The 26,221-nt window shown below is 42.7% G+C and overlaps 1 protein-coding gene across 1 annotated transcript; it reads left to right on the top strand.

Annotated features, from left to right (window-relative positions):
* Positions 1-916: 916 nt before the first annotated feature.
* Positions 917-26,221, top strand: EEF1AKMT3 (EEF1A lysine methyltransferase 3). Its single transcript, XM_073663261.1, is given in 4 exon segments — positions 917-976; positions 979-1,158; positions 11,556-11,667; positions 24,157-26,221. Coding segments are annotated over 4 exon segments (720 nt in total). The 5' UTR covers positions 917-931; the 3' UTR covers positions 24,540-26,221.

The raw sequence follows: 26,221 nt of genomic DNA, 5'->3' as shown, positions 1-26,221 counted from the left end.
GCACTTACGCTCAACACTAGTCGTCATTTTTTACTTTTGAAAAAATCCCAACCCAAACCCCTACACAGCCCTAACCTTAATATAACCCTTATCCTAACCCCAACACAACCCTAATCCTACCCCTAATTCTAACCCTACCCCTAATCTGCAAGAATGGAAAAAAACTTTTTTTTTTTTTAGAATTTGTATCTAAGGGGGATTTGATTATTTTTTTGCTTTTGATCACTGTGATAGGCTTTATCACAGTGATCAAAAGGAACTAAAAGCAATAGGGAAAATTCCCCACTGTTGCTGGGTACCGGCCGGCAGATCTCGGTGGGCGTACTGCACACGTGCCCGGCATTTTTTTTTTTTACAGGAAGATGGTGGAGGGCCAGATCAGGAGATCCAGGGGACGGCGGAAGCACCGTGAGGGGAGGTCTTCATTTCTCTTACATGTATATCATGTTAGAAGACAGCGAAATCATTGTAACCGCAGGCACACTTTTTTTTCGTGATCACCGTTATTCACCGATTAATGGTGATCATGTAATTGGAAACCGGAAAGACCTGCCCTGATCATATTCTCAGCTACCCAGCGACATGAAAGAGCAGCGCTGAGGAATAAGTACCCTTACGGCAGTCGTTAAACATGACAAACCCTTTTAATGTACTGTGCATGCAACCTTCCACCCGAGTGTCACACATCGGTCCACACTATTCGCCAGGCAGTGGCCGGTTGCCTCGGTGACTGTATAGCCCATGGTGGATTAGCCTGCAAAACCCCTCAGTGACCAAAATAAGTTGTTTCATCAAGGGGTTAATATATTTTACATAAAACCTGGAAAAATAAAAGAATATGGCAGGTTCCCAGTATTGTGGCTGTGTTGGGAGGGAGAAGCTTTGCTCGCAGCTCCGCCACCTCTCACCTGCGACATTACAGGCCCGGCCTATGGCGCACAGTACAGAGGGCACAAGCAGGAAGCCGCAGTCTGCTCAGCCATGGTGGAGGAGGAGGAGGAGGAGAGCGGCCTGGCTGACGAGCTGCCGCGGGATGTCTGCTCGCTCTTCTCGGACACTTACACAGAGGAGAGCGGCTACAGGTTCTGCGGCCGAGACCTGCGGATAACACAGCACTTTGGCGCCAATCTCGGGGTAGCTGCGCCGGTGTGGGACGCGGTGAGTACAAGGAGGCGGCGGCGAGGAGCAGCGGCCAGCACCACGTGAGGGAGGGAGCCGCGCTCTGCCTGCGTGCGCCACCATATTGGCATGCTGCGACTTGTAGTTACACGACAGCTGCTCCTGTGTAGGACCCCGAGCTGTCGCTGCTTCTGCAGATAGTGCCTCATGTGCTGCCAGTCCTAGTACCACCTGGTGCTGGTGGTCGCACGGCCATAGCCCATTCCTTCTGATATTTTGGCTACAAGGGGAATCCTCTTAATCAAATGTTTTCATTGATGGTGGATTTTGCGCCAAATTCGTCAAAATGGCACGAGATGATAGAGTTCTGTGCAATTGCAAAGGACGCAGGTTTTTTTCCTGTCTTTTTCCAGTAACGCTCACGGCTCCTTTACAATCCTGCAGATTATTTCTCACCACATAAAATATCTGGGTTTCTAGTCTTCCCAGTCCCAGAGCACAAAGGCAAAAAGCATCTCACAGGCCCAGACTCCCTCGTTTTTGCCAAAATTCTGGTGTAAAAATGTTTAAAATGTCACTAAATTTTGATAACTTTGGAGCCCCGATTCATAATTTTGATATTTTTTTTAAGTCACTTCTCTTGTGAGTTTTGTCGCTTCTCTTGTGAGTTTTGTCGCATTTTTGCGCTGAATTCTTCAAAGTACCTGGTGTCTTTTAACAGACGCGGGTGGAGTGGAGCTCCGTCCATGGCTGTATACCTGTTAAATACAGCTGTCAATCTCTGACAGCAGCATTTAACACGCTTCAGCAGGCAGCGAGCCACTCCACCCGGCCATTGGCATACCTGTGACGTGATCACCGAGTGCCGATGGATTGTCATGACAGCCTGGAGTCTGCTGAAGACCCCCATAGCTGTCATTTTGATCCTCCTGTGAAAGCTGGCGTTCATAGGAGATCGTGATTTTCACTATATATAGTCGTGCTGTAGCACGGCTATGTATAGCACAAGCAATTGGATGATCACTGCTTCAAGTCCCCTAAGGGGACTGTTAAATACAGTAAAAAGTGGAAAAAAAAAAAGTTTTTAAAAATATGAACAAAATGAAAGAACATTAGTTCAAATCACCCCTCTTTTGCCCAATTAAAAATAAAAGAATGAAAAAAAAAAAAACCACATATTTGGTATCGCTGCGTTTGTAAAAGTCCGATGTGTCAAAATCTAAAATAAATAAATCAGATCAGTAAATGGCATACCGAGAAATAAATCAAACGCCAGAATTATGGTTTTTTTTGGCTGCCGCAAAATTGAAATATAATGCACTTAGAGGCGATCAAAAAATCTTGAGCCATGGCAACTTGATGGATGAACACTCTGTAGGAAGATCAGTCTTGTGCAAGCCTAGATAGGTCTACCAGGGTCTTCTCTGCCATTATTTTGATTGTATCAAGCCATAAAGTTGCTGGTTTTCCTCTTCGCCTTGTTCTTTCTATTATTCCGACCATGATGTTTTTCTTCAGTGATTGCTCTCTTCGTATGATGTGTCCAGAGTAGGCAAGTCGTAGCTTGGTGATCCTTTCTTCAAGTGACATGATTGGCTTGATCTATTCTAAGATTAATTTGTTCTTCTTGCCATCCATGGTATTGATAACATCCTTCTCCAGCACCACATTTCGAAGGCGTCGATTCTTCTGTCTGGTTTCTTTATCGTCCAGGTTTCGCTTACATATGTTACTACAGAAAAGACAAAACTATGTACGAGCTTTGTCTTGTGTCTTTGTCGCAAGTGAAATGTTCCTCAATTTGAAGACCTTGTCCAGTGACTTCATTGTTGGTTTGCCCATAGCTATTCTTCTATTTATTTCACGTTCATCGCCCTCCATCTCAAATGTGTCCTGGTTGTACCTGGCAGTAGTCAATATCTTTTTATCCTTTGCTGAGCAGCAGTCCCATGTTCGAGCTTTCCATATTGACACTCCATAATAAGTCCTTCATTCCATCTACACTTGTTGCGATCAATGTTGTATCGTCTGAGTATTTAAGATTGTTGATAATTTGTCCAGCAATTTTGATTCCGTCTTTTTTTTTGGCAAGTCCAGACTTTCTGAAAATACATTCTATCTACCCAAAATGGTATCGGTAAAAACATCATATCAGGGCTAATAGTTTATACATCATATCATACAGCCCCATACCCCGAAAATGGAAAGCGTTACGGGTCTCGGAAAATGGTGACATAAGAAAAGTTGTGTTTTTGTTTTTTTTTCTTTCTTTTTTTTTAATGACTTTTTCACCACTTAAATAAAAAAACAAACTATACATTTTTGGCATCTGCGTAATTGTACTCACCTGGAGAATCATATTGCCAGGCCCATTTTACCGTATAGGGAACATTGTAAATACCCCCCCCCCACACCCCTAAAAAAATAAAATGTGAAATTGCACATTTCTTTGCAATTTCAGTGCACCTGGAATTTTTTCCCGCTTACCAGTGCATCACATGATAAAATGAATGGTGGCATTCAAAAGTACAACTGAAAAAACAAGCCCTCATACTACTTTATTTATGGGAAAAAAGCTCTGGCTCTTGGAAGAAGGGGAAGAAAGAATGAAAACGGAAAATCGCCAATGGGTCAAGGGATTAAAGTCACATTTGATGAATCAGTATTAAAAAAAAAAAAAAGCTGGAAAAGCCACATTGTTGAGAAAAATCAGAAAATTAAGCCAAAGACAACTTTAAAAAGGTGCAAATTGTTTGATGAATTTGTCACAAATCAATAAAATCTCTATTTTATTTATTTATTTTGGTATTCACACCCAAAAAATGGCAGAAATGTAATAATGAATTGGGCCCTTTGGTGATTTTCCTCCAGTCTTCGTAAGCTCACGCCAACTGTCTGAAAAATGATAAAAAAAACAAATAAGGCGGGCACCACCAAAGGTAAAAGATATGTATAGGAATCAACTCGTTGCATATAAATGGACTGTAAGAAGGATAGAAAGAAATGCAACACAAGGGGATCTCTAAACAAAATTACACAATTTTATTTTTCTGTCTGAAAAATGGGCAGAACTTGGCCGGGAGGGTGCGTGGTAAATTGGAATAAAAAATATATCCTAATTTATGCCACAAAAGCTGTTGTAACCCCCTTGGCACTTTGACGGCCCACATTGCAGCATGTGTGTGCAGAACGAGCTGTCAGTCAATGTGCCGGCGAGTGATTACTGTAACCTCCCCATGCACCATCAAAATGATGGGAAGAATATACAGTCATGGCTGAAAGTATTAACACCCTTGAAATTGTTCCAGAAAATGAAGTATTTCTCCTAGAAAATTATTGTAATTATACATGTTTTGTTATACATATGTGTATTGGAACAACACAAAAAAAAAACAGAATAAAGAGCAAATTGGACATAATTTGAAACAAAACCTCCAAAATTGTCCGGACAAAATTATTGGCACCATGGGCGTACCCAGGATCAAAACTGGGGGGGGGGGGGGGGGCAAGCCATGGTCACAGATACCGAAGAGAAATATATATATAGTACAATGCAAAGATTTCACTTCTTACATTACATGAGTGATATCTATTGTAAATTCCACAATAGCTCCGAAACCGGCGAATCGCTCCACACAGTTTACTGGTCCCCATAAAATGCTCCATACAGGATACTGGCCCCCATATAACGCTCCATACGGAATACTGGCCCCCATATAACGCTCCATGCAGGATACTGGCCCCCATATAATGCTCCATGCAGGATACTGGCCCCCATATAATGCTCCATGCAGGATACTGGCCCCCATATAACGCTCCATGCAGGATACTGGCCCCCATATAACGCTCCATGCAGGATACTGGCCCCCATATAACGCTCCATGCAGGATACTGGCCCCCATATAACGCTCCATACAGGATACTGGCCCCCATATAACACTCCATGCAGGCTGCCCCCCCCCCCACATAATGCCCCATGCAGGCTGTTTCCCCCCACATAATGCCCCATGCAGGCTGTCCACCCCCATATAATGCCCCATGTAGGATGTCACCCCCCCCCCCTTATAATGCCCCATGCAGGATGTCACACACCCCCCTCCCTTATAATGCCCCATGCAGGATGTCACACACCCCCACCTCACCCCCCTCCCTTATACTGCCACAGGCCTCCATACAATGAAAAAACAAATACTCACCTCACTTCTCACCTGCTGCCGCTGCTCTGGACTCCTCAGCGTCGCCGGCATCATCCCGCTCTGCGCTGTGACTGCTCAGGAGAGAGCGCAGTGTAAAGACGTCACCACGCACTCTGACCTGAGACATCACAGTGCAGCAGCCGCGGAAGAGACAGGACCTGCTGCGGAGGCACGGGGAGGGGTAAGTGTTCTGCCGGGTGCCGGGGCCCTGAGCAAGCGGGGGGGAGCGGGTGCTGACGATGAGGGGCCCCTCCGCCTGCTCAGGGCCCCGGCATTTGCCCGGGTGCGCCGGGTGCTGACGCCGGCCCTGGTGTGCGGCATGCATCCCTTCTTCTAGAGGGGGGCAGCTGCCCCCCCGCCCCACGGTGGGTACGCCCATGATTGGCACCCTCAACTTAATATTTCCTTGCACACCCTTTGGAATAAATAACTGCAATCAATCGCCTCCTATAGCCATCAGAAAGCTTCTTGCACCTCTCAACTGGAATTTTGGACCACTCTTCTTTTGCAAACTGCTCCAGGTCTCATGTTTGAAGGCTGCCTTCTTCCAACAGCAATTTTAAGATCTCTCCACAGATGGTCAATGGGATTTACATCCAGATTCATTGCTGGTCACTTCAGAACTCTCCAGCCCTTTGTTTGCATCTATTTTCCTCTATTTCTGTGTGCTTCTTGAAGTATGTTTGGGGTCATTGTCCTGCTAGAAGACCCATGACCTAGGGCGCAAACCCAGCTTTCTGACACTAGGCACTAAATTAGGACCCAAAATCCTCTGGCAGTCTTCAGATTTCATGATGCCTTGCACACAGTCAAGGCACCCAGTGCCAGAGGCAGCAAAATAACCCCAAAACATCTTTGAACTGCCACCTTGTCTTTTGTAGGCCTCCTTCCGTTTTCGGTAAACAGTAGAATGATGTGTTTTACCAACAAGCTCTATCTTGGTCTCCTCTGTCCAGAAGACGCTTTCACACAAGGACTTTGGCTTACTCACGTACATTTTGGCAAACTCCAGTCTAGATTTTTTATGTCTCTGTGTCAGCAGTGGGGTCCTCCTGGGTCTCCTGCCATAGCGTTTCATTTCATTCAAATGTCGATGGATAGTTCTCGCTGGCACTGATGCACCCTGAGCCTTCAGGACAGCTTGAACTTAATTGGGGCTGCTTATCCACCATCTGGACTATTCTGCGTTGTAACCTTTCATCAATTTTTCTCTGCCGTTCATGTCCAGGGAGATTAGCTGCAGTGGCATGGGTTGTAAACTTCTTGATTATGTTGCACACTGTGGACAAAGGAACATCAAGATCTCCGGAGGTGGACATGTAATCTTGAGATTGTTGATATTTTTCAACAATTTTGGTTCTAAAGTCCTCAGACAGTTCCTTTCTCAGCTTAGTGTGGCTCACACAATGCAAATATTGAGTCAACTTCTCCCCTTTTCATCTGGTTTCAGGTGTGATTTTCATATTGCCCACAACTGTTACTTGCCACAGGTGAGTTTGAACGAGCATCACATGCTTAAAACAAAGTTGTTTACCCACAATGAAGTCGATTCTCTCCCTGTATTCGCTCTTCGTCAGTCGGCCTCACAGATTTTAAGGGCTATTTCCCTTCAAATTAACCCTATATCTGCAGGTAAATAGAGTTTTTGTAGGTTGACCCTTTAACCTTTTCACTGCCAAAGAGATATGTAATACGTCCTGCTTTCAATCATTGCTAGGGCTTCAATTGGTAGGGATAGAGACCTTGGCATCACAATAAATGAGGTTTTCCAACATGTTCTAACATTTTTAGTACTGACCACTTTACCATCACCGCGGAGTCCAGTAGTTGTCACGGGTGTGTCAGAGATGACAGTCGCCCTGCAGTTGGTTGCAGGAGATCTCTACGTTTGGCATTACAGAAATCTTAGAGGCTGTCTCTAGGGCCCAGCGGCTACCTCCCTCTGGCTACTTAACTCTCTGGCCTGGGTGTATAAATACCTGGTGTGTTCTAGAGGGAGGTGCTGGTGATATTCATTATTCCTTGTGAAGGCTTAGTAAGAGCAGTACCTTTTCCTCTCTGGAGCTTGAGGATGTATTTGTGCATTTGTCTGGAGTCATCTAAAGCTAAGCACTTTTCCCCTGTTTGTCCTTCCTTATTGTCTATAGTGTTTAGTGGAGATCGACTAGTGCTCATCATTTCCCTTCCCTAGCTTGACCCAAACGCCAGGGAAAGACAGGGCGAGGTACTCGTGCAGCAATTGGTTAAGAACCAATACAGGGACGTTAGGGGAGATAGGTTGATGCTAGATCAACCTAGGAGGTCTCCACTCCTCCCTTTCCCTAGAGTCTGGGCTCCCTTTCCCTCTTCCCTTTGTGTTGCACTAAGTCTTTCCCACACCTTGTGTGACATTAGTTGGTTTACAGCAGTCATGAGCTGTAGATGAGACGTCCTGAATGCAGCCCTGTTAGCAAAGGTATGGGGACGTACAGAGCTTGGCCGTATGTTCATTAGTTCTACACACACAGGATATAATCTAGTGTAAGTTGAGCAGTTGTTCCAGAAGAGTTTGTTCACATGGAGTTTTTCACACTGAATACAGTCTACAAATCATCTGTCATTGTTTTCAATGGGATATCTACGTTGCCATCCATAGAGCCGCAGATTTTTCAGCCACAGTTTGTAAAACTGATTCAGTAAGTGACATATTAAAGCATTTTCCACTTGGATTCTGTCCAGGAAACTGCAGTGGGTAACCGTGTATATGTGGATCAGCCCTTCTGCATTGGGCTAATCTGTGCGAGTACTTGTGTCAGTTTAAACTGCAAATTTGCAGATTCCAGTGAAAATAAACATGCGAACATAGCCTAAGAATTCTCTGCCTAAACCTAAAATCAGAACACCCACCCAAAGGTCTCATTCAGACATCCATTTTTCATACAATTTTATAGCCATGTTTTACTCTGTTATCACACAGTACTTATAGTCTATGGGCATGTTCACATCTGTTTTGTATGGTCCGCCAAAAAAAAAAAAAAAAGTGCTTTGCAAGTGAATGACTTCATGAAAAAAAAATGCTAGCACTCGGATGAAGTCCATGTGTTGTTTGTTTTTTACTATTGAAAATGGGTACAAGTATACAAATTTCTTTTCTGCATAAAAGTAATAACAGATTACACATTAATGGTAAAGGTGGACACAGACCTAAAATCAGGTCCAGCACCATGATGAAAAATGGTCTATATGTTTCTTCTTATTCACAAAAAAACTCATCTGAATTGGGCCATTCAAGGGCAACCCTGAGCTGCAATCTGGCCTCAAATTAACAGTCATTAAAGGGAATCTGTCACCAGGTTTTTCCTAAATTAATCTTAAAACCGCTTGATGTAGGGGCAGACACCCTGATTCCAGTGATGTCTCTGCTTGCTGCAGCTTTGATAAAATCACAGTTGCTTAGCTTTGTATAATCCCACCTACACCGTACATTGTTATAGGCAGAAAGCTGCCAATCACTGGTGGGGGCTGGGTTATACATGAATATGGAGGACTAAACAGTATCAGGTTTACTAGTCCTCTAGTGATAATCTCCTGCTGATAAAACTGATATTATAAAAACTACAGTAAGCAGCCCAGTGACACATTGCTAGAATCAGGGTCTCTTTCTCAACTTCATGCTGTTCTCAGATAAGGGTGGCAAAAACCTGGTGACAGATTCCCTTTAATGCTTAGAGTATTTAAGAAGCTGATAAAAACCCTACATGCGTCTCATCAGGTGGGTGGCAAATTAGTAATACAGCAGCATATTCGGATTAGTTAGCCGTGAATTAGTGGCTCACCGGATTTCACATTTTTTTTGTATAACTAATTTCCTGCAATTTAACCTGTGAATAAAATCAAAAGTAAAAAAAAAATAAAAAATCTTTTATAATTTAAGAAAAATTATCAAAACCATAATTTACTAGTAGCTCATTCCAGGACGGTGACTGTATAAGAAAGTGCATTCACTTAACAGCCGTGTCCTTGTCATGTAAATTATTGGCACAGGTGTGCACAGAAGATGGTGAGCTCTGCCAGCTTGATACCGCCCACATCATGCTGTACATCCCTGTACAGTGCTTCATTGTGCAGGTTAGTTTAGCAGGAGCCGCTCTCCGCCACACTGCTGAGTACAGGGCACAGTGGAGTGAGTTTGGGTGAGACATCTTCCTCGCTTACCATCAACATCACGCTGTCCGTTACCGTATAATGATGACTGTGCGTTCCCCGCTCTGCTTCACTGGTGAGTGGGTGGCACAGCATCGTTTTTACTCCCCCCACCTCCAACTTGGCTTCTGAGTCTGCGGAAAGGCATCCTCTACAGCAGGGGTGGGCAATTAATATTCTCAAGGGGCCACATGAGAGACCTTGACTGTTGTGAAGGGCCGAACCAATAGACTGAAATTAATTCTGCTCAATATTAATATATTCATTATAATTATTTAATAATAATTGTATCACTTTATATTGAGCAGAATTAAATATGCTGACATCCTCCTATATACCGTATGAGCCCCACATATACAGCTTGAGCCCCCGCGTAGCTTCGCATGTACAGCTTGAGCCCCCGCGTAGCTTCGCATGTACAGCTTGAGCCCCCGCGTAGCTTCGCATGTACAGCTTGAGCCCCCGCGTAGCTTCGCATGTGCAGCTTGAGCCCCCGCGTAGCTTCGCATGTGCAGCTTGAGCCCCCGCGTAGCTTCGCATGTACAGCTTGAGCCCCCGCGTAGCTTCGCATGTACAGCTTGAGCCCCCGCGTAGCTTCGCATGTACAGCTTGAGCCCCCGCGTAGCTTCCCATGTACAGCTTGAGCCCCCGCGTAGCTTCCCATGTACAGCTTGAGCCCCCGCGTAGCTTCCCATGTACAGCTTGAGCCCCCGCGTAGCTTCCCATGTACAGCTTGAGCCCCCGCGTAGCTTCCCATGTACATACAAACATCCTATGCACATGAAGAAAAAAAACACCACATACTCGCCTCTCTCCTGTACCGCCAGGTGCTCTGCCTCTGCTCCTGTCTCAGGTGCACTGACTCTCCGCAGTGCACAGCTAACGCCACGACATGATGTAATCGCGTCTGCTGTCTCACAGGTTGATTGGTGGAAGGGGCCAGCTGCCCCTCCTCCACCAATGTAATCATCGCTGTCTGCATACCGAGGATGTTGATAGCGTGACAGCAGGCGATGGCGGGCAGAGGAGGGCACTGTGCATGGGCCACTGTTTCAGCCCTTCGGCTGTCTCTGTCCACATTTTGCCGAGGTCTGGTCTACTGTATAAACAATTAGGTGCAAAGTCGCTCTCTATTGGCACTCATATATAAGTGTATTTAGCGTGTCATGTGGTTATCCAACCCCATTTAGTTACAAACCGACTCGGGTCACGCTAAGATATAGAAATGATTTTTATTTCTATAGCACCGACATATCCCGCAGCACCTTACAATTCAGGGGGAATGTGTACAGGGAAAGTCAGACATTACAGAGTAACACATTCTATGATTACCAGGAGCAGTGAGGGCCCCAATCACAAGCTTACAATCTATGAAAGTGTGTATGTATATATATAATATATATATATATATATATATATATATATATATATATATATATATATATATATATATATATATATATATATATATTCAAAAATATGCTTTTATATGTACGCCAAAATGACATCAGAAGAAATTTATATTTCATTCCTCAAAAGCTTTCGTACAGCTATATCACCCTAAAAGTAAAAAGGTTATATAACACTGAGAAGAAGAAATTAATTTTGGGCCTAAGGGTGATTTCACACTGCATTTTGTCCCACATTCATTAGACCCATCAGGGCTTGTGTCCGAACCCCCCGCAAAACAGAATTCAGATGTATGTGCCTCCGGGGCTATAGACTGCTATGCCTGAGTATCTGCCTCCAATAGATGTATATGTGCGAAAATGATGCACGACAAAAGCACGCGTTGATTCTGTTGGCACCATTATACGCTATGGCCTCATCAGTGCATACACCCGAATCCCGTTTTACAGGAGGTTTTGACGCAAGCCGCAACGGGACCACTGAACGTGGGCAAGAACGCAATGTGAAAGGGGCCTTAGGCTAAAAACTGGGTCTTTAGGGGTTAAGACCTCACAATGTTGCACCAAGGCAGATCCCTATTTTCAGTTGTGTGAGGTCCTATTCTGCAGAGAACACCCAGCACTTATGGTTTCTGTTTTTCTCTTTCAGGCTTTGTATCTTTGCACCTACTTTGAAGAACAGAAACTGAATTTCCAAGGAAAAAAAGTCATTGAGCTTGGTGCCGGGACTGGCATAGTGGGCATACTGGTATCATTACTTGGTATGTATAAGGAATAACAGCAAATGAACATCTGACTTGTTATATATTTTATAAGACTTAATATAAAGTGATACAAATATCACTAGAGCTGTGAAAAAAAAAAAGTAAAACCATGCTCACACTGTGCAGTTATGATCCAAATTTGGTTCATTTTCTTCTGTTGAGGCAGGGTCGTCATTATTTTTGCTTTAATTATTGAATTATCTTTAGCTATGTTACTTATGACTGTTGTATATGAACTTCCGAATTGTAAAGCGCTGCGGAATATGTAGGCGCTATATAAATAAAGATGATTATTATTATGGTAGAAACCCTTCATCTAATTTAGGTCTGTTTTCATTCCCTAAGGCTGCGTGCCCACTATGCGTTTTTCAAGCTTTTTTGCCGCGGAATTTCTGCAGCGAAAACGCTTAAACGCTTGGTAATACGTGCCCCATGGTCCCCAATGATGATCCCCATGTGCTGTGCACATGCTGCGGAAATTTACGCTGCGGATTATCATTAGGGAAAAATACGCAGCATGTCCATTAATTTTGCGGACTGCAGCGTAATTGTCACCATTGACTTGCATTGAAACGCTTGATATCCGCATCACTACATGTGCACAAGCGGATATGAAGCGATTCAATGTGCGGATGGTACCCGGGTCTGGAGAAGAGGAGACTCTCCTCCAGACCCGGGTACCATAGAAACTGTAAAAAAAAGAATTTAAAATAAAAAATAAAGATTATACTTACCTTCTGATGTCCCCCGGCCTCCTCAGCAATGTGCCCAGTCTCTTGTACAGCTTGCGGTGGTGTGAGGACCTGACATGACGTCATTGATGTGACGTCGGCGGTCGCGTGACCTGTCACATGACTCAATGACGTCATGGCAGGTCCTTTTACACAACCGCGAGACATCGGGGAGACCAGACGCATCGGAGAAGGAGACCGCGGGCCATCGGAAGGTAAGTATAATCTTTATTTTTTATTTTTCACCATTCTTATTCATATTTTTTTTTTTTTTTTTTACTATTACTTGGTCACACTATATAAATCCATGCCGGTTGCATGGATTTATATAGTGTGACCAAGTTGACAAGCACTTTTCCAAGTGATGCTAAAATCGCTTGGAAAAGCGCTTGATAACCCGCATGCAAAAATGCATGCAAAAACGCTTGACAAACGCTTCTACCTGGCGGGAAAAACGCATGTAAAATCCGCATGCGTTTTTCCTGCCAGGGAGAAGCGGAAAAAATATGCAGCATTTCTGCATCGTGGGCACATAGCCTCAGTGTAATGTAAATGTACAGTGGTTACACTTTATACAGGACTGGACAACTTCCATCAGATGTGCAGTTTTTGGGAGGTAAAGTAATAATTGGATCCAGCAGAAATGCCTTTCTTTTATATTTCCAATTGCCTTTGAATACACTGCTTTCGATCATAAGCTGCCATAAAAGCTGCATGTGTGATTCCAGCCTCATACAGACCAGTTACCCGCAACGCACCCCTTTACCTCTATGGTTGAGACCATATAGTGCAGTTGGCGACACGGCCAATGGCCGCATGATTATGAAACAAAATCATGTGTCCACTTGCCACCATAGATGAGTGCGTTTTGTGGTCTCCCTCTAAAGGCTCATTCATACGTCCTTGTAAATAGGTCAGAGATTGGATCGCAATGCACATAAATGTATTTCTATGAAGCTGTCATGCTCGGGTCGGGGGAGCTGCAGCCTGTCTGTGCATTGTGGTCCGATCACTGACTGATTTGCACGGAAGTCTGCATGAGCCCTAAGACTCATCAACTTGTCCAGGGAGCCGGAGCACACAGCAGTGTTTTGATGCAAATTAGTCCTGAATTTTAACGTATTTAGCTTAGAAAATCTCTGTAATGTTTTGAGGACAAGTAACTGCTGTCATTTTGTTTTAGGGGTGTTTTTTACAACAAGGTGCAGGTGCCATCTCTAAGCTATCTTTCTGGTATCAAAAAGTTGCAAAATTTACTGCAAGTGGTATACACACACTTTTTTTAAAAAGGGAATGAACTTGCCTTAAGTACGTGAGCTACTGCTGCGCGACACATTTACTATAATATACACCAGGAAACTGATGTACATTGTAGCTGAAATCTATTCCACCGCATAGTAGCATAAGCTACTGAAATGATCGATCAAATTTACTAAGAAGCCACTTAATAAAATTTCCGCACCTAACTTTAGCAGGCTTTGGACACAAGATTGGACTATGAAACACAAGTTTTGGTAAATTTCCCTAATAAGTATAAACAAATAAAAAAGTGGAAAAATAAACATTTCCGTCACTACCTTGGTACTTATGTAAAGAGCCCGGGCTGCGGTAACAAATATCATTTCAAAGAAATAAAAGCCTAAGACTACAACGCTCATCTTGGCAGCGCTCTGCAGCGTGGCAGCTCTGCTGTGGTTCCTCTATAATAAGCTGAGAGCCGCCGCTCCTCTTCAAAACCTGTTGGTGAGCAGATGAGAATTTTAAGTGGCACTTAGCTGAAGGTACTGCTGTCTTTGCGATTCCCATTCCTTCTTTAAAAGCTTGAACAGACCTGTTCTTGTTTCATACAAGTAATGGACCCATTAACATTTTACATCTGGTTTATGGGAGATTTTCCCACGTGTTGTATTACTCAGAGCATTGAACATTGGAGAATTGAAGTGACATAAAGAGATGTTAACAAGAGATGTCTACACAGTTTACCCTGGTAGCGTGCCTTTATATTACACAGTATTGCTAGAATGTGAAGATTCAGCCATATTAAACAGATTAACTCTATGTTACCCATCATCTCTGGTGGCCAGAGAGCGCTCTGCTGTTCCCTACAGGATGATTTTGGCCGAAGCTTTTTTCTTATTGTTATTTTGCATGTAGTTTAGTCGCGTCTCCTGTCCCGGTTAGGGATGATTTGTAAAGGTTGTGTTAGGTCAGGCATCTGGCAGACAGGATCACCAGTTTTACTAGGGTGTTTGCAGTAATGGGCTTAAAGATTACACTGTCGTGGTAAACAAGTTGCTTATGTGACATTACAACTGGAAAACTTTGCCTTTTTAAAAAAAAAAAAAAAAAAAAAAATGTTTTTGAAAGGGATTTTCCCATAAACCGTCCCATTATTTCTAGTATTCTGACTACAGGAACCCCCCAACAATAACTAAAATGGGGACATGAATGGACCGTTAGTAAGTGTGCAACCATCGGCTCCATCCAGTGTCTGTAGGACTGGTGACCGCACATGCTCACTACCACCCCAGTTTTGGACTTTGGGCTACATGCTCCTGGCATCCATAGTTGTGGATAATTGATACATTTTGTTTATAGGATTACCCCTTTAACTACAGCAAAAATAACGAACTATTATAGATGATGATGTCTAAAAAGCAGAATTAATGGAGCCACATAAGTGTGTAAAAGAAATATAATAAAACATGTCAATTTGTGTAAGAGATGGATATGTATATGTAGGTAATGCCTTTTAAAGGGGTTTTCAAACAAAGTACATTTTAATTAATGCATCTTGGAATAAAAAGAAGTTTCTCAACTGGATGTCTTTAAGTCTCCCTGTGCTGAGATAATCTTATAAATGTGCCCCTGCTGTGTACTGTGTAATGGCTGTGTCTGACCGTGCAGGAACATGGTCTGATCATACCACATCTCCTGGGCAGGGGAGGAAAAAAACATTTCACTGCCTGTTTTTAACCCCTTAAGCCCCGAGGGTGGTTTGCACGTTAATGACCAGGCCAATTTTTACAATTCTGACCACTGTCACTTTATGAGGTAATTACTCTGGAACGCTTCAACGGATCCCCCTGATTCTGAGACTGTTTTTTCGTGACATATTGTACTTCATGATTGTGGAAAAATTTCTTCGATATCACTTGCGTTTATTTGTGAAAAAAACGGAAATTTGTCGAAAATTTTGAAAATTTAGCAATTTTCAAAATTTTAATTTTTAAGCCCTGAAATCAGAGAGATATGTCACACAAAATACTTAATAAATAACATTTCCCACATGTCTACTTTACATCAGCACAATTTTGGAACCAAAATTTTTTTTTGTTAGGGAGCTATAAGGGTTAAAAGTTGACCAGCGATTTCTCATTTTTCCAACAAAATTTACAAAACCATTTTTTTAGGAACCACATCACATTTGAAGTCCCTTTGAGAGGTCTTTATGACAGAAAATACCCAAAAGTGACACCATTCTAAAAACTGCACCCCTCAAGGTGCTCAAAACCACATTCAAGAACTTTATTAACCCTTCAGGTGCTTCACAGGAATTTTTTGAATGTGGAAGAAAAAAATGAACATTTAACTTTTTTCACAAAAATGTTACTTTAGACCCAATTTTTTTTATTTTCACAGGGGTAACAAGAAAAAATGGACCCCAAAATTTGTTGTGCAATTTCCCCTGGGCACGCAGATACCCAATATTTGGGGAAAAAATACTGTTTGGGCGCACGGCAGGGCTCGGAAGGGAAGGAGCGCCATTTGACTTTTTGATTGTAAAATTTGCTTGAATAATTAGCGGACGCCATGTTGTGTTTGGAGAGCCCCTCTGTGCCCAAACTTTGGAGCTCCCCCACAAGTGACCCCATTTTGGAAACTAGACCCCCCCAAGGCACCTTTCTAGATGCATAGTGAGCACTTGGAACCCCCAGGTGCTTCACAAATTGATTTGTAAAAATGAAAAAGTGAAAAAAAAACACTTTTTCATTTTTATGAATCAATTTGTGAAGCACCTGGGGGTTCCAAGTGCTCACAATGCATCTAGATAGGTGCCTTGGGGGGTCTAGTTTCCAAAATGGGGTCACTTGTGGGGGAGCTCCAATGTTTGGGCACACAGGGACTCTCCAAATGCAACATGATATCCGCTAACAAAATGTCGGCTCAAATTGTTAGCGGACACCATGTTGCGTTTGGAGAGCCCCTGTGTGCCCAAACTTTAGAGCTCCCCCACAAGTGACCTCATTTTGGAAACTAGACCCCCAAGGCACCTATCTAGATGCATAGTGAGCACTTGGAACCCCCAGGTGCTTCACAAATTGATTCGTAAAAATGAAAAAGTGAAAAAAAAAACACTTTTTCATTTTTATGAATCAATTTGTGAAGCACCTGGGATTCCAAGTGCTCACTATGAATCTAGATAGGTGCCTTGGGGGGTCTAGTTTCCAAAATGGGGTCACTTGTGGGGGAGCTCCAAAGTTTGGGCACACAGGGGCTCTCCAAACGCAACAATTTGAGCCGACAATTTGTTAGCGGATCTCATGGCACAGACGCGTATTAGTACGTCAGATGTTATTAAGGGGTTAAGCAATGTCTTACTTCACAGAAATAATCAGCTACAACCCGATGGTGTAATGTTTGTGTATGTATGTATATATATATATATCTCACTCTCTTTTTCTCCCCCGCCCAGGAGCTGTTCATACCATGTTCTTGTACAGTCAGACACAGCCATTACACAGCAAGAGCACGTTTCACCATATCGTGTACTGGAAAACGGGATAAAAATTCCAAGTGCGGTGAAATTGCAAAAAAAAAGTGCACTTCCACAATTCTTTTTTTTTTTTTTTTAACAAGTTCACTAAGGCTATATACACACCGTGCGTTTTTAATGCGTTTTCGCTTTGTTTTTTCCACATGGAAATGCACCAAAAGCGCTAGGTAATCCATGTGCCAGCTAATGCAATGACAATCCTGATGTGCTGTGCACATGATCAGGAATTTTCCTGACAGGATTATCATTGCGTTTAAATCCGCAGCATGTCCATTTTCTTTAGCGTTTCTGGATTGTTTTCTGCTCATTGAGTTCAATTGAACTGCAGCAAACCCGCAGGTATAAATATATTTGCGGATTTGCTTCGGATGTTTGCTGCATATTTCACTGACTCAATTCAAGTCAATGAGTCAAATACGCCACAAAAACACACAAAAGAATGATACCCGGGCCAGGGAAGAAGACTACTTCTCCCATCATCCGACCGCTGCTCCCGCTGACAACGGCGGGAGCAGGCGCTGCTGAAGGGAGAAGTAGTCTCCTCAGCCAGGCGTCTGTGCGTGGTGTTTAAAAAAAATAAAAAATAAAAAGTAAAAATCTACATTAAAATAAAAAAACTCCTTTCATTCTCACCTGTCCAGCGTCCTCCCGATGTCCCCGGCAGGCGGCAATACACTCACGGGAGTGCGATTGCTGCGCTGTTGAGGCTGAGTTCACTTTAGTTCATCAGCTGAAGATCAGCTTAGAGCTCTGGGGCCTCCCTTTATGGCATCGCTGTTGTGTGGGAATTTTCCCACGCAACACTAATGCAGTAAATTAGGTCACCGGGGCTTATCAGCTGACCTTCAGCTGATGAACTCAGCCCCAGCAGCGCAGCAATGTACACTGACAGGAGTGATTACACTCCTGTCGGTGTATAGTTCTGTCTTCTACAGCAGTCACATCAGTGAGTGATGTGGCTGCTGTAGAAGTGACCCGGATCGCCGTGGGACACTAGGATTACATCATGACAGCAGACAGGTGAGGAGAGATATGGTTGTTTTTTATTTTTTTTTTTTTTTTTTTTTACAGGAGACGAGGGATTCGGGGATTAGGCGTTGGGTGTTTTTTATTTTGAAATAAATTATTAAAACAGTGTGTAATTTTATTTCTATAAAAGACTTTATTCTGGTTGTCAATCAGTGAATGTGAATAGCGGTATCAGAGCGCCAATAACAGGGCAAAAATTAATTAAAATGACTGATTTATTAATACACACAACGCGTTTCGGTGGACAAGGCCACCTTCATCAGGTGGACAAGGCTCCTTCCCCGGCTACTGATATCAGCTCCCAGCGGTCGGCTTTCCCTCTACTGGTTATGAAAATGACGCAGGAGCCCACGCCATTTTTTTTCATTTAAGGCTATGTACCCACGATCCTGACGTAGCAGCGCTTTGGACGCAGCGTATTTTTGCTGCATCCAAAACGCGTTCTATTGAACGCAGGTAAATCCGCATGTGTTCACTGAACCATGTGGATTAACCGCATTCATCTAGTGGTCAAATTTCTGTTGCAGAGACTAGTGACTCCGCAAGAGAATTTGACATGCTGCGGTCCTGAAAGATGGCGCCGCATGTCAGTGTCCGCGGGTGATCTACAGCCTCAGATACATTAATAGTGGACATGGGATTTCTAGAAATCCCATCCATTATGCTGTAATATCTGGCCGCTGTGGGTTTGACTCTGCATAAACACGCGGCTTCAAACCTGCAGCGGCTCCTGATTGTGGGCACGTACCCAAACTCACCCGCAGCATGTCATGCTAGGCTCCAATGCAGATTTTGACCAATTGAAATGTCATTATATGCAGTAGAACCGCATGTATTGACAACAAAAGTGCGGCATTAGAACACAGCGTTTTGGACGCAGCTAAAATACGCTGCGTCCAAAGCTCTGCTGGTTGCTGATCATGGAGACGTAGTGGCTAACGAAACAGCTGTGAGCTGTTATTAATGGCCAGGGAACATGTTTGCCTAATGGCACCTTCCTAGGCTAAAAATAACAGCTCTCAGCTGTCCCAGAAATGACTTGAATGGGAATGCTAATGAGATTGGGTTTATGGGATTAGTTGACACCTAGCCCTTTTGTTTAGTGATGACAAGGTGTCAATCAGACCCTTTCATTACTTTACTTTAATTAGGTTTATTAAAGAGTATAAATAAACACACACAGAGTAAAACACTTATTTTAATATATTGATAGATTGGGTGATTCTGAATGCGGTGATACCAAATGTGTGTTTTATTGTTTTATTTTGAATGGGGCAAAAGGGGGTTGATTTAAACTTTTTATATTTTTAACCCTAGAACGCATGACCATAAAAATCTACACTTTCACATACCTGGGGCCTTTTAGGCCCGTGTGCAAATAACATGGAATAACTCAAACAAAAATGACAAACAACTATATACCTGAGGAATACCTAGAGTTTCAAAATTCTAACTAAAGTAATCTTGCAGAAAATAGAAAACAATTAACAGGGCGGGCCTGCGAGGCCCCAGGTATGCGTTCTAGGGTTAAAAACTTTTTTTTTTTCTTTACACTAGCTTCAATAGTCTCCATGGGAGACTAGAAGCTGCGATCATCAGATCGCTTGTGTGTAGCAGAAATACTCACTGGTTATGAGCGCCGACCGCTGGGCAGCGCTCATATCCTCCCCGCAATGACAACTGCAGGGGTCTCCTGCAGACCCCAGGTTGTCATGCCAACCCATCGGTGACCTGTGGTCATGTGATACGGGCGCCCATGGGCTGGACTTATGACGTGTTAACAGACGCGGGTGGATCACAATTACACCCGCAGCTGTTAGGGGCACATGATTGCTGTTCAGATCAGCTGTCATGTCCCCGGAAAGGTGCAGGTTCATCGCCAGAGGCCGCACCAAAGGGAGAGACCCAACATGTGCTGTACAAGTACGGCACATGTCAGAAAGGGGTTAACCAATATTAATAGTGTTGCATGAATGTGCTCGTCACCGTGGCTGCATGATTCGCAGCTGTTAGACAGCCGCCACACATGAGGGATTGCCTGTTTGTCAGACAATCGCTGCCTGTCTCGCTGCTGTCAAACAGCCGCGAATCATGCAGCCATGGCAACGCAAACTTATTTTGCTAGGACGCCAAAGGTGCTCGGTTAGGACTCAAGCGTGCTTAGATAACCCCTAATCCAAGCACGTTCGCGCAATGCTAATTATTACCAATATTAGTTTTCTTGTCTATGACACTAAAATGTTAGTGATCACTGCAAGATAATTTTAAAGGGGCTTTCCCATAATCAGCCCAACTGATGAAGAGAATTGGGGTCCCAAGTCAGCCATTTGAATGAAGCCGGGGTTGAAAGTGTGCGCCGAAGTGACAGGTGCTGGAGTACAGTTCTTGGCTCTCTCCGTTGATCCCAAACACTATGACTAAAGCAGTAGTCGCACATGTGCACTGACCCTCCATTGAAATGGTGGATTCAGGAACCCTGTTCTTGTGATTGATTGGTGTAGGTCCCAGGCTCTGATCAAACTGCAGGATTAGAAACGGCTCCATAGCTTCAGTTATAAATGTAAGCCATGACACCAGTGAGAGCCTGCACCCGATCTGCAGCCAGCACGCACGTGCTCGCTAGACTATATTCATACAGTTGTTTGAATTTTTACATCCATGTTAAAAACTAACCATTTTTCTCTCATGTCGTCCATTGTGCGTCCATTTTTTAAAATTTGAAGGAGGTAAAGTGTCTGAATTTTCTTTTTTAATCCATGAATTCTTAGCAATGAATCAGTTAAAAATGGATACAACATGGATTGAAAACAAAATTGATCTATTGGAAAAAAAAACAAAACAAACCCCATGTACAGCACATGAACGTGTACAGTGGATGCGCTACTACTACTTACCCGCACCCACTCTCCCGCCTGCACCCAGTCTTTAGCTCTCCTCTCCAGCGAGCGTCCGCTCTCATCCCAGCATCTGCCAGTGGTTTGTTGCATTTACAAAATGGCTCTCACTGACATCTTTGATCAGGACCTTACCGATGTACATAGTATTTGGTTTTCTAGGTAAGCAAATAGCATTTTTATTACCGTCATTCATCTAAATAAGGTGTTTGCCCTGTGCTTCGACTACAGATGCTGCACTGCAACTGAAGGTGACTGTTTCATGTCATATCTTTATCACCTTCTACTAAGCTTGTGACTTTTGTATGTATTTCGATCACTGCTTAACAGTCTTATTCCCTATAATGACTTTATTAATGTAACTTCTGAGTGTCTGATGAACTCCTGTCATATACACAATTTTCCCTTGTTATTGCATATATTTGTCCTGTCTTATCCATTGTTGCTTTATACCTGATGATTAAAGTGATGGATTGGCATTGTAACGCATATTATCCCCGGTGATCCCACTGTCATTAGCCAGTATCCGCCAACACTGTAGCACCTGTGTTTTATCAACCTCCGCTGGAGAGGTGTCCCTCCCACATATTGTAGTGGCCCTATAGAATCTTGCAGTACTAGGGTGAGTGAGACCTTGAAGAGTATTCTTTTTAATATACAGTTGCTTGTGAAAGTATTCACCCCCTTGGCGTTTTACCTATTTAGTTACATTACAACCTGTTTTTAAATATTTTTGTAATCCGATATGTGTGTGATGCATCAGCACTAAATAGTCTAAGTTGGTGAAGTGAGAAAAATGTAGGTATAAATTAAATTTTTTGGATCAAATAACTAAAAAGTGACACGTGCATATGTATTCAGCCTTTTTGCTATGAAGCCACTAAAAATTTCTGGTGCAAGCAGTTATTCATAAGTCACATGCTTTGTTAGAGGAAGTCCACCTGTGTGCGATCTAAGTGTCACACGGTCTGTCAGTATATTCACTTTACCTTTTCTGAAAGGCCACAGAGACTGCAACACCATTAGGCGAGAGGTACCACTAACCAAACAACAGCATGAAGACCAAGGAGATCTCCAAACAAGTCAGGGACAAAGTTGTTGAGAAGTACAAGTCCGGGTTGGGTCATAAAAAAAAAAAAAAAAAATCCCAATCTCTGATGATCCCCCAAAGCACCATCAAATCCATTATCATCAAATGGAAAGAACATGGTACCACAACAAACCTGCTAATAGAGGACCGTCCACCAAAACTCTCAGCCTGGGAAAAAAGGGCATTGATCAGAGTGGCAGCACACAGACCAAAGGTAACCCTGAAGGAGATGCTGAGTTCCCAAACAGACTGGAGTATCTGTCCATATGACCACAATAAGCCATATACTCCAAAGAGGTGGCCTTTATGGAATAGTGGGTAGAAAAAAGCCTTTACTTACGCACAAAAATGGTAAGGCTCGCTTTGAGTTTGCCAAAAGACATGTGGGAGACTTCCCAAATGCATGGAGGAAGGTGCTGTGGTCAGATGAGAACGAAATTGAACGTTTTTCAGCAGCTGGGACATGGAAAATGGTCTGAGTCGAGGGGAAGATGGATGGTACGAAGTACAGGGATATTCTTGAGGAAAACCTGTTTCAGTCTGGCAGTGATTGAAGATTGGTATGGAGGTTCACCTTCCAACAAGACAATGACCCAAAGCATACTGCTAAAGCAACACTCAAGTGGTTTAAGGGGAAATGTGTAAATGTTTTGGCGTGGCCTAGTCAAAGCCCACACCTTAATCCAACTGAGAATCTGTGGTCAGACTTGAAGATTGCTGTTCACCAGAGGAAACCATCTAACTTGAAGGAGCTGGAGCTGTTTTGCCATGAGGGATGGGCAAAAATCCCAGTGGCAAGATGTGGAAAGCTCATAGACACTCATCCAAATCAACTTGCAGCTGTAATTACTGCAAAAGGAGGCTCTCCAAAGTACTGACTTTAGGGGGTTGAATAGCTATGCATACTGAAGTTTTCAGTCATTTTGTCCTATTTGTTGTTTGCTTCACAATAAAAAGAAAACCAAATGTTCACAGTTGTAGGCATGTTCTTTACATGAACTGGTGCAAACCCTCAAAAAGAAAACTGTGAAATTCAAGGTTGTGAGGTAGCAAGACACGAAAAATGCCAAGGGGGTGAATACTGTCTCAAGCCACTGTATATATTATGCTCTGATCTGCTTTTGAGTAACCACTAAAGGGTCCCAGGACCCCAAACAGCAGCACATGTAAGGGGGCATAATGTATAAAAAAAAAAGGAAAAAAAAATATTAGATACACTGAAAGAGTAACCATTGTTTTTATTTCAGAAATCAATAGTACAGATAAAAAGAAGATACAGTGGGTGTGGAAAGTATTCAGACCCCATTAAATTTTTCACTCTGTTTCACTGCAGCCATTTGGTAAATTCTAAAAAGTTCATTTTTTTTCTCATTAAAGTACACTCTACACCCCATCTTGACTGAAAAAAAAAAAAAACAGAAATGTAGAAATTTTTGCAAATTTACTAAATAAGAAAAACTGAAAAATCACATGGTCATAAGTATTCAGACCCTTTGCGCAGACACTCCTATTTAAGTCACATGCTGTCCATTTCCTTGTGATCCTCCTTGAGATGGTTCTACTCCTTCATTGGAGTCCAGCTGTGTTTAATTAAACTGATAGGACTTGATTTGGAAAGGCACACACCTGTCCATATAAGACCTCACAGCTCACAGTGCATGTCAGACCAAATGAGAATCATGAGCTCAAAGGAACTGCCCAAGGAGCTCAGAGACAGAATTGTGGCAAGGCACAGATCTGGCCAAAGTTACTCTTAAAACCCCTTTGTTCTACTTTGCTGCATAAACTACCGAGGACTCTTTGGTAACTTACCTCCATATTACAGAATTGCATGGTAAATAAAAGTATAAAAAATTACCCCCATGTACCCTGGAACCCCAGTGAGTGACATTATCCCCTGAGACTAATATGCAAGTTTTTCTTACTGTCTGTTGTCTTCTAACCCCCTTTTTTGTGCTCCTAAAGGTGGCGATGTAACCGTGACGGATCTACCACATGCACTTCCACAGATCAGAAAAAATGTATTGGCCAATGTTCCCCCGGATCACATTCCTAATGTCTGTGCATTGTCATGGGGAATTGACCAAGTGCACTTTCCCCAAGACTATGACTTTGTCTTAGGAGCGGACATTATATATTTGAAGGAAACGTATGATCTTCTGATCCAGACATTGCTGCATCTCTCTGGTCCTCAGACAACCATATTACTGTCTTCCAAAATGAGAAAGGAGCATGGCACGATGGACTTTTTCCAGAACCTTCTGCCTCAGTATTTCAATGTGGAAATTGTTAAGAGAGATGCCGACGATGACCTAAATATCTACAGAATGACTCGCTTCCAGAACTGATCTAGAGCAGCAGTTTATGTACTGTACATGAACAGTGAATGCAGACCACGTCCATGAATGTCAGTTCATCTGCTGGTTTCAGTCTCTTTTATATTCCATTTTTATAAAAGTTCTTCCTCTTTTTCATAGCACAAAAAAAAAAATGGCTATACCATGTCCCGAACTGTGTCTAGTAATATAACAATCATAGAAGTGAATGGATCTCATTTTTAAACATTCTTTATTACGTGATGTATGGGTTTGTATGTGGTAGCCAGTAGACCAGAGGTTTCCGACCTTTCTTACCTTGAGAGCCACAAGCAGCTCTGAGACAGGGTCTCCAGCCACATCCTGCCCCCCCACCATAGTGACACACAGAGTTCCCCATTACCACTGTAATGACAGCCAAAACTTTCTTACAGAAAGCACATAGAGACCCTGTGCCCCCATTCTCTTATAAGCAGTAAGCCTACATCCATAGATTCTTACTTTAATAATAATTTTATATAGCTCCGACACATCCTGCAGCACTTTACAATAATGTGGGGACAAATACAGACAGTAAGGACATTACCGAGTAAGACATAGTTCAACAGTTACAGTAGCAGTGAGGGTCCGCTCGCTAGATTACATTTTATAAGGAAATGGGGGAAAAATTGACCCCCATTTAGTATTCTCAAGCGCTCCCACCCCACTTTAGTATCCAGCTTCAAGGACCCCTCTAACTTGCAGCATCATCCTGTCTCCAGCTTACCATTTTTATCCCCCCTTCTGTGGGGGGCTACTCAATCTGGGGAGACCCGCTCTTCATAGCTGTTTGCTAGACCTGATGCTAATGCACCAAGCTGCCAGACAGCCGTGAGCCACACACAATGGACTGGCGGGCCACGTGTCGCTCTCAAGTCACAGATTGGGGGCCCCAGCCCTACACCATGCCTACAAAACTCCCAAAAAATTATGTGGTGACTGGCAAGGCATGTAAAGAACCAGATCTACGTAGATATGCAACGTAGTACTATACATACACTACAATGTAACAACTTAGAATTGTAATGGATGAACATAATTAAGCTCTTTGACAATTCAATAAGCAAAAAATTGCTACAATTTTGGTTTTAGAGGTTAGCACATAAAGCTAAAATACGATCCAATAGATTTGATGCTGCTCCAGTGCTATGTTTGCAGTGGGGATAAAATAATGATGCATTTTATTTACAACTGCATTGAAAGGGGCCAGATTTGCTGCTATATCTGATATTTAATCTTACATATAGGGTACACACATATATACTCCCCGTATATAAAATAAAATGTTAAAATTGTCATTTAACTTCTTTTTATTCTATAACTGATGTAAATGAACCAGAAAAAAACCTGAGTGGCTTCAGTTATTAAACCATCAGATCCTGTAAGGAATTCTTCACAGAATGCTGTTACCTAGCATTTTTCATGCCACTTGTTTAATGAAATAACGCAGCAGCCATATCTGCACTGTATGAATAAACCTTAAGGGATAAAAAAAAATCATAAATGAACTGGTGAAGTGTGTCAGTATTCTGCATACTTAAGAAATAACCTTTTTATTTCCTAATAATCATTTTATAAGCTGCAAAATCAATATTTTATACAAACTTTGTAACAATTGTTGATCTCTGTATGTTCAGCATTTTTACATAACTCAAATAAAAATGATTTTCTTTCTA

Source organism: Phyllobates terribilis, unplaced genomic scaffold (assembly GCF_046119375.1).
Source record: "Phyllobates terribilis strain yellow unplaced genomic scaffold, ASM4611937v1 Scaffold_2__4_contigs__length_985480577, whole genome shotgun sequence".
Classification (NCBI taxonomy): domain Eukaryota; kingdom Metazoa; phylum Chordata; class Amphibia; order Anura; family Dendrobatidae; genus Phyllobates; species Phyllobates terribilis.
This window is presented reverse-complemented; position numbering and strand designations above follow the sequence as displayed.